The sequence below is a fragment of the Saccopteryx leptura genome, chromosome 13 (genome assembly GCF_036850995.1).
Source record: "Saccopteryx leptura isolate mSacLep1 chromosome 13, mSacLep1_pri_phased_curated, whole genome shotgun sequence".
In the NCBI taxonomy this organism is placed as follows: domain Eukaryota; kingdom Metazoa; phylum Chordata; class Mammalia; order Chiroptera; family Emballonuridae; genus Saccopteryx; species Saccopteryx leptura.
Genome location: NC_089515.1, coordinates 53,383,549 through 53,394,997, shown reverse-complemented (window position 1 = coordinate 53,394,997; position 11,449 = coordinate 53,383,549). Strand labels below are relative to the sequence as shown.

General features: G+C 51.9%; 1 protein-coding gene across 5 annotated transcripts; it reads left to right on the top strand.

Annotated features, from left to right (window-relative positions):
* The first annotated feature begins 5,305 nt into the window (after nt 1-5,305).
* On the top strand, nt 5,306-11,213 carry LYSMD4 (LysM domain containing 4). 5 transcript variants are annotated; one of them, XM_066355165.1, is made up of 3 exons: nt 5,306-5,345; nt 6,619-6,907; nt 8,963-11,213. In XM_066355165.1, the coding sequence occupies exons 2-3, from the start codon at nt 6,626-6,628 to the stop codon at nt 9,569-9,571; spliced, it is 891 nt and encodes a 296-aa protein (XP_066211262.1). In that variant the 5' UTR covers nt 5,306-5,345; nt 6,619-6,625; the 3' UTR covers nt 9,572-11,213. The 5 variants fall into 5 exon arrangements, with proteins under 5 accessions (XP_066211262.1, XP_066211265.1, XP_066211260.1 ...); XM_066355168.1 differs by lacking the exon at nt 5,306-5,345 and adding an exon at nt 5,352-5,511; XM_066355163.1 differs by lacking the exon at nt 5,306-5,345 and adding an exon at nt 5,352-5,634.
* The last annotated feature ends 236 nt before the right edge of the window (nt 11,214-11,449 follow it).

Genomic DNA, 11,449 nt, shown 5'->3' with positions numbered 1-11,449 from the left:
AGCCAGGAGAGGGGGCGCGGGTCCTGTCTGAGAAGGCTGTTGTGAGGGGGCCCCGGCCAGGGTTCAGCTGTGGTCTGCCAGTTTCCTGGGAGCCGAAGAAGGAGCCTTCGCCCCAGTCGGAGAAGGCGTGTCTCCCTCTCCAGCCATGCAGGTGAGGGGTCCCAGCCGATGCCGGGGTGATGGGTGTGTGTCTCCAAACAGCCTGTGAAAGGGCTACAGGGGCAAGGTCAACCTTCAGTGCCCACAGGGTTCAAGGAATGCCTCAGTAGCTACCTCGGTACCCAGCAGGTCACTCCCTGTCCCTGTCCCCCCTCCCTAAGCCCACAGAAGGGGAAGGCTGTGTAAGGAGAACTCAGGCTCACCGCGGACCCCTTGCCCCAAGCAGAGGTCCAGCCCAAGCCTTCAAAGGAGGAGCAGTCTTAACTCTAAATAAGTTCAGAGTTTGAGTCACTTAATGGAACTGGATATTACTTGAATTGAGACCATATTTGACAGCGGAAATCAACCTGAGAACGTGACTGGTGGGTGAGTTGCTTTTATTATCTAGGAGGGACCAGAAAAATTCATGGGCTGCCGTTATCATCCATCCAGAGCCGGGGAAAGAGCCGGCCCCGCAGAGTGGGTCTATGGGAACAGGGACGAGGAGCATTAGGATGGCGCGTGAACCCCCCCCCCCCCAACCCAGGGATTTCTGCACGCTCAACACTGCAGGGATGAGGTCTTCTCATCTTAAAATATACGCCAACTTACGTTAATGTCCGCAAAACACCAAGACAGAGCCTGGCACCCAGCCGATCCAAAGAGATGCTGCTGTTCATGAGAAGAATAACTGGACCGGTAGCATTAAAAAGCCACCTCAGCAGAATGCAACTCCAAGCGTGCTCTTCCAGAGTCGACGCTCACGTCGAGGTCAGTTTCCGGCCCTCTGGGGACGCGGAGGAACAGAGTCCCCAATTGCAAGGAAACCTGGCCCCTCTCTCCGGCCTCCTCCAACTTTCTGAATTTTAGGTGGAAATCTTAAACCTCCCCTTTCTCGTTCGGTCTCCATTTAGGGCTTTGAAAACACAAGATGTGTCGTGTATGGTTTCTCCCCCCGTGCAGGCTGAATGCTAATTGCTCTCTTTCAGAGCGCTCAGCAGCTGGGCAGCGTTCTAGCCCCTGAGATCACTAATGGAATTGGACTAATACCAAGGACCGGTTACCACAATACGTCACCCGCTCATGAATATCGTTGAATGAGCTTTGTCTCAAGAAACCTTAAACCTTCCACTTTGAGCTCACGTCAGCCTTTCCTCAGCGGTCCGGAACACGATTCATGGTGACACCACACTACAAATAAGTCACACCCTGCTCAAACTCTAAACACACAATTGATTGGTTCTTGAACAATGGCCCTGAATAATGTGGTGTTAATGGCCAGCCCTGGTGGTCTCCTCCTACCAGAAACCTGTTACTAAGTCTACCCTGTGCTTCAGGGCATTCCTGCTGGAGCCCAGTGTCTGTTCAGGGGGACGACAGCTTTATTTCGTGGTGGCTGGCTTTGGGTGAGTGGCCAGAGTAGGACAGACAATGTAGAGGTTACTGCTCAGCCTTCTAGAGACCAAGAACATGTGGCATATTTAGGAAGTCAGCTGCCCTTTAAGTGAATTATGTTCTTATCACCAGGAAACAGATGCCTTCATGATGCACTTGGGATAATAGCTGGGACAGACATATATATACACACACAACACAAATACACACACACACACACACACACAAATATACCTCTTCTACCCTGTGAGGATACAGCAAGGAGTTGGCCGTTGGCAAGCCAGAAAGCAAGCCCCCATCGAAACTCATCCGTCCCTGCACCTTGACCTAGAACCACAGACGGTAGGAAAACCATGAGCTTTGGCAGCAAAGAGACACAGCTTTAAATCCAAGCCCTGCCACTCCCCAAGGCTGTGTGATCTGGAGGGAAAGCCCAAGGCTAGGAGCACTCAGCCAGGCTGGACCCATGGCGATGGCATAGTGCCCCCTGCTGGCTGGGCGCCCTCGATGCCTCCGGTCCAGCTGCCTTCAGAAAAAGCAATCTTAAAACGTCAATACAAGAATCCAGAGCCTCAAATGACCTCTTAGGTTTTTGTTTGTTTTTTTATTTTTTTATTTTTCTTACATCCAATCCCAAATAGCCAACCAACAGTGCTATTAAATATCTCTGCACGTGCTTCTCAGTAATTTCCGTGTCTTTTTTGGAGAAATGTCTATTCAAATTCTTGGTCCATTTTTTAGTGGGTTCTCTCTTTATTGTTTGTATGACTCTTTTCTATACCCTAGATACTAGACACTTATCAGCTATTTGATTTGTGAATGTTTTCTTCTACTGTGTGGGCTGTCTTTGTTACTTTCTTAATCACGTTATTCGTGGACAGTGTTTTTACTTTTGGTGAAATTCAGTTTGTCTGTTTGTTTGTTTGTTTGTTTGTTTGTTTTTCTTTGATTGCTTGTGCTTTTCATGTGATATCCAAGAAAATATTGGCCTCATCCGAGGTCACAAATTTTCAAGCCTATGTTTTCTTCTAAGAATTTTATAGTTTTGGCTCTCAGGTTTTGTGTGTGTGTGTGGGGGGGTTGTTTGTTGTTTGGTTTTTTATTGACCTCATAGAAGGAGCTGGGAAGGATTCCCTGTGAAGGTCTGCATTCTTTATTTTGCAGACATTTTATATGATCCATCAGGGGAAACCGTCTGGCCGTGGGTTCAGTTGTTCCTCTACGTTGCTTTCGGTGCACAACTTGCTATGACACGGGCGAAGAGCTTGGATCAGGTTATGCAAAAAGAAGAGTGTGGGTGACTTGAGAAGATGACCACACGCCTCCCATCTGACCTTCGCCGGGGCCATGCCCAGTCACGCACAGCCAGCCTTTGAAGCCGCAGAGAGGGAGGACAGGAAACTCAGTAGTTTCAAGTAACATATAAAAGCTGACCTTTCCCAAAACGTCCCCAAATAGAGCCCATTGTGAATATGACTTCAATGTTCATTAAAGATGGGATTTCAACTCAGCAGGAAAAGGAGCTACGTAATAAGTGGTCCTGGCACAGTCGGCCATCTGGCCGGAAGATTATCAAGCTGGACCTGATTTCACACCACATGCAAAAAAAAAAAAAAAAATGTCCCTGAACAATGAGGGATTTAAATGTGTTTTTTTTTTTAAGTAATGCAATTCAAATCTTAGAAGAAAATATAGGATATTACATCTACATGAAAAATTCTCTGCCAAAACAAGCAACCCCAAAGCTATCAAAGTAAGCACATCTGACTGTGTAAAAAAACTTTATACATTTTTGAATGGCAAAAAGGGACAACAAATTTGATCGACAAGCATCAACTCTGGAAAAAGAGATCTGCTGAACTGGTGGGATAAAACAACAAAGGGTTCGTATCGACTGGGTTGCTTCATAAGAAATTGTTGCTTTTGTTGGCCAAAAGAGGAAAATGTGAACAACTGCATACAGTTCAACCTAATACATACAATACTGATAGAAACAAAGGGGGAAATACCAAATGAAAAAAAAAATGGCAAATAGAAGGCAGTTGCAGCAGAGATTTCTAGTTGCTCACACCAATTACTATCCACCCTCGACCCTTATCCTCAATAATTGATTCCTGATTTTACTCGACACTGAGTAACTGCTTTTGAGAGGGATGAAGTGCAGGTGTTAAGTTGGGCCTGTGAATCCTGTAAACACCCTGCTTTATACACCAAGGTCTATGGGTGAATCTTTTTCAGGGAAACCCACACTGAGGACTGAGTCTCTGCCAAGGTGGACAGGACAGAGTGGTCTCTGGGTTCCCAGCAGGAAGGGAAAGTCCAGGCAGAAGATGACGACCTGCAAGCCCGGGCCAGGCGCTGGGCTTCCCATGAGGGCGCTCGCCCGGTCCAAAGGGTGGTGGCCCCTGCTGACATTGTCTAGGACAGTTGGACCAGTTCGTCAGGCTCCTGTCTGTGGGCAGCTCCCTACACCCTGGCCCTGGGGAAAATCCAAGCTTTTTGAGCTAGAAGCACAGCTGTGACTGACAACCAGGTCTTTGGAGTCAGACACTTGGGGATTTGGGGTTTGGTCCTACCACTTCCCTCCTGTGCCCTCTGGGTCACATCATTTAATGTCTGTCCTACTGAACCACCATTTAGTGAGCACCTACTAAGTGTAGGCCCTGATATGGGCACTTGGGGTAGTGAGCAAAACAGACGCAGAGGTGGTAATTGGGGGCAGGAGGATTTGGGCAATAAAATGAGTAAATTAACTGGGAAATGTGATGAAAAAAAGCCAAATGTGGCTGAAAGGGGTAAGAATAGCAGAGAAGGCTTTTTGGAGCCCTCACACCATCCTGGACTTTGCCAAGGTCAAGAATTTGTCTTTTATTTTGAGTAGGATGGGGCGCCATGGAAAGAGTATCCGAGATCTTACTGTTTTAATCCTCTGGTCTGGTTTCATTTGACTGCTAACAAGGTTGAGTTCTTCTTCCCTGTGAACTATCCGAATTCTTTGGTGGGTTGTCTGCACCCATGTATCTATTGCGGTCTCAAGGTCTTTCTCGTTAATTTGAGGAGGTCTCTATAAAGGATTTGAATCATTTATGGTGTTTGTTGCGTTCGTTTTCCTCAAATTGCTGTTCTACTTTTTAAATTTTGGTTTCCTTTGTTGAAATTTTAAACGTTCTTGCTTTTAGTGTGCGGGTTCATCCAGCACTTGTAAGGTTCGGGAGTCCCCTGCCATCCCACGTTTGATAAATAAAAAAAACTGATGGCCCTCGTTGTTGTGGCTCCCTGTTTACGTTGGTGGACTTGGTATCCTCGTGGGCGGGTCCGAGCAAACTGCACCTGCGGACCCCTTGCGCACCTGAGCTAAGGTAGGTACCCTTCTCCGTCTGGGGTCTCAGCTGGCGACAGCCACTCTCCCGGGAACCCGCCCCCTCGTTGCAGACTATTGACAGAGAAAGCGGGGCCACGGGCCACTTTTACAGGTGAGAAAGCTGAGGCTCAGCTGAAAGACGGGAGTGGGGCGGTCACTGGAATTACACAGCCTGTGACAGGCAGGAGGGCGGGGCGCGGGTCCGGGAGGGGAGCTGGAGCCCCGCCCCCGCCTGGGCCCCACCCCTAGGTCCATGCCTCGAGCCTTGCTGTCTACAGGTCCTGTGCTGACCTATTGGGACAGCAGGCTCAGCCCGGTGCCCGCCCACCACTGGTCTCATTGGCTGCGTCGCCGTCCCCGGCCCGAGACCTGCTGATATTGGCAGCCAATGGGCACGCGCACTAGTGTCTGCTGCGCGGACGGCGGGTCGCGGCGAATCCTGGGAGCTGAGGTACCGGGGTTGCGGAGTGGGTCCTGGTTCTGATTCGAGGGGGCTAAGCGGAGCCCTCGAGTCAGCGGTAGCGACGCGGTGGCTTAGCCCCGCGGGTGGGCGCCTGCGGCTGGAGGGGCAGTGACCGCCACCTTCGGGGGCTGGCCCGAGGTGGCTGGGGTTGGAGGTCAGAGGTCGTGCCTTGTGGCAGGTTGGGGCCCCGCCCGTCTGGGCGCCTCCCCGGTTTTATTGACAGCTCCTGTTGGGGGCCCTCCCTCCGTTCGCGGAAGAGACATTGCGGGAAACTGAGGTCTGGGAACAGCCTCAGTTGGGACCGGGAGGCGCAGGCCCGGAGTTGGGACAGGGAGGTGCAGCCCCAGCCTTGTTCGGCCTGGGGTGACCTGCGGGGCGGACGGGGGCCCTGGTGTGCGGGGCGGGGTGGGGGCTCGGGGGTGGGAGTGGGGGCCCTAGTGTACGGGGCGGGGGTTCTGGGGTGCAGGGCGCGGTGGGGACGGCGACATCGGGTGTGGGGCGCCCTGGGGTCCACCGGCTGTCCCCAGCGGGCCTGGAGGCCAGCTCTCAGAGACTGTCATGCCCCGTGTTTGAGACTTCTCTCCTGGGGCCCTTACAACGACTCGGAGAGGGGACAGGGGGTGTTGTGCATTTTGCCTTCGGCCGGAAGTGAAAATAAAAGCCAGCCGTGGGGTGTGATGAAGGCAGAGGGACTTGGGGGAGACGACAGATTTCTTAGGCTGGCAGGAATTTTCCTCCTCACTTGCTGCCTAGATATATAGCTGTTTCAAAACGGTGTTTTTTATATTGTTCTTAGTTCTTCTAAGCAAGTGGCCTTAGTGACTGACGGGTCGCGGAACAAGTGCAAAGTTGCACAAGAATTTTTGGTGCAAATTAACGAGCTGCGTTCAGGTGCTCAGTGCGGGGGGTCCCAGCCACGTCTTGACCGCACGTCTTGACGGCTTGGGGAGCCGCAAGAGAAGTTTGCGGTGTTGAGGAGTCACAGGTGTGAAGAGTAAGGAGAGGAAGAGGGGTTCTTGTCTTTTCTGCGCAAAATAGGCAATTAGAGAAAAAGTGGTCTTTTTATTGGCCTGCCCCCCCCCCTCGTTTTAGCATAAAAGCATTGTTTTGTATTGCTTGGGTTTTTTTTTGGGTTTTTGTTTTTTTTTTTAATGTTTGCAATGCTTCAGGAAAGGAATAATCTCTTACAAGACACGTGTCTGTAATGTGGTCGGGGAAGAATGTGCCTTGTTTGGAATTAACCCTGGGGTTTGGTTTTCAGCTGAGAAATGAGACAGAAGGGAGTGGTAGCCAAGACCTTCCAAGGCCCGGCCATGGTCTGTGGGACTCCGACCAGCCAAGTTTACATGTTTGAAAGTGGCGGTGGGGACTCAGGGGACTCCTCTGAGGAAGAGTCCCAGCGAGGGGCCTTGCGGCCACGGGGCAGGGAGCGCCCGAAGAAGGGTGCCGGACACCCCACCCGGCCAGGAGCCGGGAACGTCGTGCTGCTGCGGCGGGAGCTAGCCCAGGAGGACAGCCTGAACAAGCTTGCTCTTCAGTACGGCTGCCAAGTAAGATGTCCCGCGGGGGAAGGGGCCGCCTGCCCTCGGCTCTGTCCATTCAGAGCGTCTCACCGATGCGTGGGAGCCCTGGCTGCCCCTTCCTGACCCGGACAGATGATTGGGAGGGGCCTCTGGAAGCAGGGACTGACTCGCTCCTGTTTAGCCAGTGATGGAAGACAGGTGGAGGTGCTTTCAGCTTGGAAGCCTGGGGTCGTTAAAGAGTGAGGGTTATAAACTGCAGATGATGGGGCTGTTCCCTTTCTGCAGAATATTTCTACTCTCCGGTGTCCCTCCAAACTGAAATTCTGAAACTTTTTTTTTTCTTTTGAGCACCCTTTATTTAAGACCTAATGGGGCCAGGGGGTGCCAGGCGGAATTGATCCATGGTTTCTTTGGCATGCTTGCTTATTTGGCTGCCTCTGTATTCCCAGCCCTTTCTTGCTGGTTGTCACTGGTTTGATTGGTAAAGTTCTACTTTTTGGAACTGCATGATCCAGCTTCTCTGTGCTGTGCCTTTGTATAACCCTGTTTCTCTCTTTAATTATGTCTTTAGCATTCAGAGTGATTAACAATGGCAAAGTAAGTAGGAAAGTCCAGCATCACTGCATTTTCCTCTCCTGGTTTGAAACTGTTTATTTTGCTTTGTTGACATCATGCTGCAACTTTCTGTGGCTTTCTCTAAGGCTACCTGAGCAACTTTTAAAATCTTTTCCTCCCTTAAGCGCCTGTCATTTATCTTAACAAAGTTCAGATGGTTAAACACACGTGTGGGGTGTTGCGGTGTTGCGGTGTTTCCCAGGCTGGTCTGTGGGAGCACAGTGGTCGTTCAGTTGTACAGAAATGTATACATTTGAGTCTTATAATCCGCTGCTGTCCACACACTGTGTGGCGGACCGCACGTGAGCTGAAAAATTAATCCGGCCCCACAAAGACCTGACTAGAGGCAGTGAGTTTCTAGGAATGATAATATTTAATGAATCCCTGGACACAGCATACTGCCTCTAATAAGTGATCAGTTTTCCGATTGGAAAAAATTGATGTTAGTTTGTTAGGGACACAGACAAGATGGTCTCAAGCACCTTAGGCTTGAGTTTCAGGAAATAAATGAAAAATGTCCCTTGCCCCAATTTAATTAAGTGATTGAAAATGGTTGCTAAGTAATTAAGACTGGAGATGATTGATTCAAATAACCCTCTATCTGCAGGTCTATCGGTCGTATTTATTTTAAGTGAACTTCTAAGAACCGCAGAGCCTGTCTCTGATGCTCTTAACCGTCAGCTTGAGGGAGGGTTTATCTTTGACTTACATCTCCCCCACCCCTCCTTAAATCTCCAGGTTTGATTATGGGAGGTGCTTGTCCTGAACTCTGTTACTTTATAAAACTCATAGCAGTGTCCCTTTCTCCTCCCATCCTAATACTGGAATAGATTTCAGTCCATAGTTTCCTGAGTCATAATTCCCTGCTTGCTTCCAATCATATATCTTAAGATGTGCTGTGAAACTCGAGGTCACAAAAGGAAACATGGTGGAGTCACCAGGACCTCTGTTAAAATGTTTGTTACTAGTCAGTCAGGTTCCAGCGTCTGTCCAGGGCTTGCTTTGGCCAATGGCTAAACACCTCCTGCAGCTACTGGACTGGGTTCTGAGGTGGGAGGGAGGGCGGCCAGAAGGGGGCGCTGCTGCCTCAAAAGTTAAAAGAAGTAGAAAGAGCAGTGGCGTTCTTACCGCAGCCGCTATGTTGCACCCGAAAGCCTTTTGTCGCTGTCACACTTGAAACAAACAAGCCTTTTCCAAGCCCGATCTTAAATTGTTCAGACTTGTCAGTCTGCAGGAAATGCTGCTGATTAAGCTATGCTCAATTTTATCCAAGCTGCGTGAAAGCCAGACAGCAGCCTTGCAGATCCTGCCTTCCTTGTTCGCGTAGGTGTGGCTCTCCCACGGTCCCTCTGTTCTTGGGCCGGATGGGCTCGGACCGTCCTCCGGGAAGGGGAAGAGCCCCGGGTTGGATGTCAGTTCTGAGGAGCTGTGTGTATTTCGTGATGTTTCTCTTCCTGGCCTCCCCAGGTCGCAGAAATCAAGAAAGCCAACAACTTTATCCGAGAACAAGACCTGTATGCTTTGAAATCGGTTAAGATTCCGGTGAGAAAGCACGGGATCCTCACAGAGACCCACACAGAACTCAGACCCCTCCGCAGCCCTTCTGCAGAGACCCACGTGACTGTGGAGGAGCCGCCGGCCCCAGACGGAGCGGCGGCGGCCGCAGGGGCCCCGTGCAGCCCGCTCACGGAGTTCTTCAAGAGCATTGACCAGAACATTGAGCGTGCGGCGCAGTCGGACATCTTCATTGGCGACAGTGACCGAGCGGAGGCCCCGGGCCAGCCACTGCTTCGGCCCCCGGAGACGCCGCCCGGAGCTGCAGACTGTGGGATTCGGTGGTGGGGCGCCGTGTTTGTCATGCTTCTCGTTGGGATTGTGCTGCCCGTGTTTTATTTGGTCTATTTTAAAATACAGGCTATTGGGGGGACTCCTAGCAGCCTGAACACGACTGCTGTCCCCAATGGCTCGCTGGCAGCGAGTGCCGCTCTAGGACAAGCTCCCAAATTGGTGATTCCGATGCCAACCAGCCCCCCTCCCAACAGCCAGCCCAGGCAGACCACCTGGGGAGGGGACTAGCTGTGGCTGTTTGTCAAGACTCAGGCCAGCTGGAGTGATTGGGCGCCTGAAACGCCTCTGCTGACATTGGCCTCGTCCTGGGGACTGCGTTTCCCTTCTGTGGTACAGGGACATGTGGGAAGCCACCGGGCATTCTCAGGTGACACTGTCATAGCGTGAGGATGCTCTGACCTGCCAAATCCAAGGCTATGGAGCCAACGCACCAGCACCCTCAGCCGCCCACATCCAGACAGTTGTGGCAGGGGACACATTTACGCATGACATGCCTTTTCTGGAGGGCATTTAGCGGACTGGCCATGAGTGTGTGTGGGCCCCCAACTGGACACGCGTGGAAGGAGGGGGTGGCCTGGCAGGGTGGGAGCCCCGGGCCAGCTTTGGTGGCCCTGTAGTTCACAGTGTCCCCACTGCTATGGAGGGTGACTGGCCCTGACCAGTGTTCCATGTCTCCCTGCAAAGGTGCTGTCCAGTAGTGGGGAATGTCACCATGTTTTAGAATGTGACAGGTACGACAACAAACCCGGGTTCATACTTACCTTACCAGGCAGCCTTTTTGAGGCAGCGTCACTTCTAGAATCATAAAGACCCTAGGTCCTGAGCGCTGTGATACTGGGGAGGCAGCCCTGTTCGCTGTGGCTCCGAGCGCTGAGCCCGCACAGGTGTGCTGGAAGCCGCGTGGGTGTGTCCGCGCTCCCTGGCGCGGCGGGTTTGGTGGTGGTCCATTTCACCTGAAGGGCGTCCACAGACAGCTTTCTTAGAAGGAGTGCCTGCTGGCCCGTGTTTGGAACTGAGTAAGGAGAGCACGAGTCATCCAAGTCCTAATATGGGACCCGTGAGGCCCCGCGGTGGCCGGGCCTGCGTTCCCACTGCAGCAGCCCTGCGCCCATGGGTCACCGAGGTGTGTGTGTGGCGGGGGGGAGGGGCAGTTGTGGTTCCTGCTGCTTCCCTGACACCTGGGGTCCTTGAGCCACAGGACGAAGCTGGGCTAGTGTCTTTTTTTGGGTAACTACAATGTGGCTCGTGTCAAGAGAGGAGACACTTAATGGGGCATAAAGGTGACCCTTGCTATGAAAAGCTGTAAGAAGGGGCTGCCCACCTGAGGTTTGGCCATCTCCTCCCAGTCAGGGCAACAGCGGTGCCCACTGTGGAGGCTCAAGGGGGGCATGGGCTGGCCTCAGGCCCTGTGGTGGAGCAGGGGTGGATGGGTGACAGCCTGCCTGGGCTGGAGCCCACTTTGGTGCCATGGCTCGGCCTCAGGGGTCTGTCTCCCAGGAGGTGGATGGGGTCGGGCCAGAGAAGTGTTTGACTTGCGAGGCGTAGTGGGAGATTGAGATCTCGTTGTGGGCTGGGGGTGGGGCTGTGTAGCGAATGTTGGTAACCGCTCCCGGTTTTCTTCTCTCCTCTGTGTTTTGAGAAAACAGCTTGCCCTGGGCTCAGTGAGTAATGTATTTTCAGAGGTGAATGTGCCCTTCATTCAACCCAGGTGGTCTGGGGGATGACCTGGGGGCCTCTGCCACAGCAAAGTGCATCGTGGGATGGCTGTTCCACTGGGACTGCACCAGGTGGGACCCGGAGACCTACAGGAAGATGACTTTGCCAGGCAAAGAGCGAATAACTGTACCCTTGACTTTCTTCAAATAGAATAAAATTTCTTCTGTGAAGGAAAACTGACTCTTTTTTATCTTTTTATTTTATTTTTTTAACTTGGGGGTTGGTGATTCAGAGCTGAAAGCTGAGGGACAGTGTTGGAAGATGGAGGTGTTCCTGTCCGGGGACTGTGCCCAAGGTTATCCCAACAGGTGATGCCAGCCCCCAGGCCCGCTGATTGGTCTGTGTAACATGCTTTCAGTTTGTTTTATCAGGTGTGCAAGGTGCCACGAC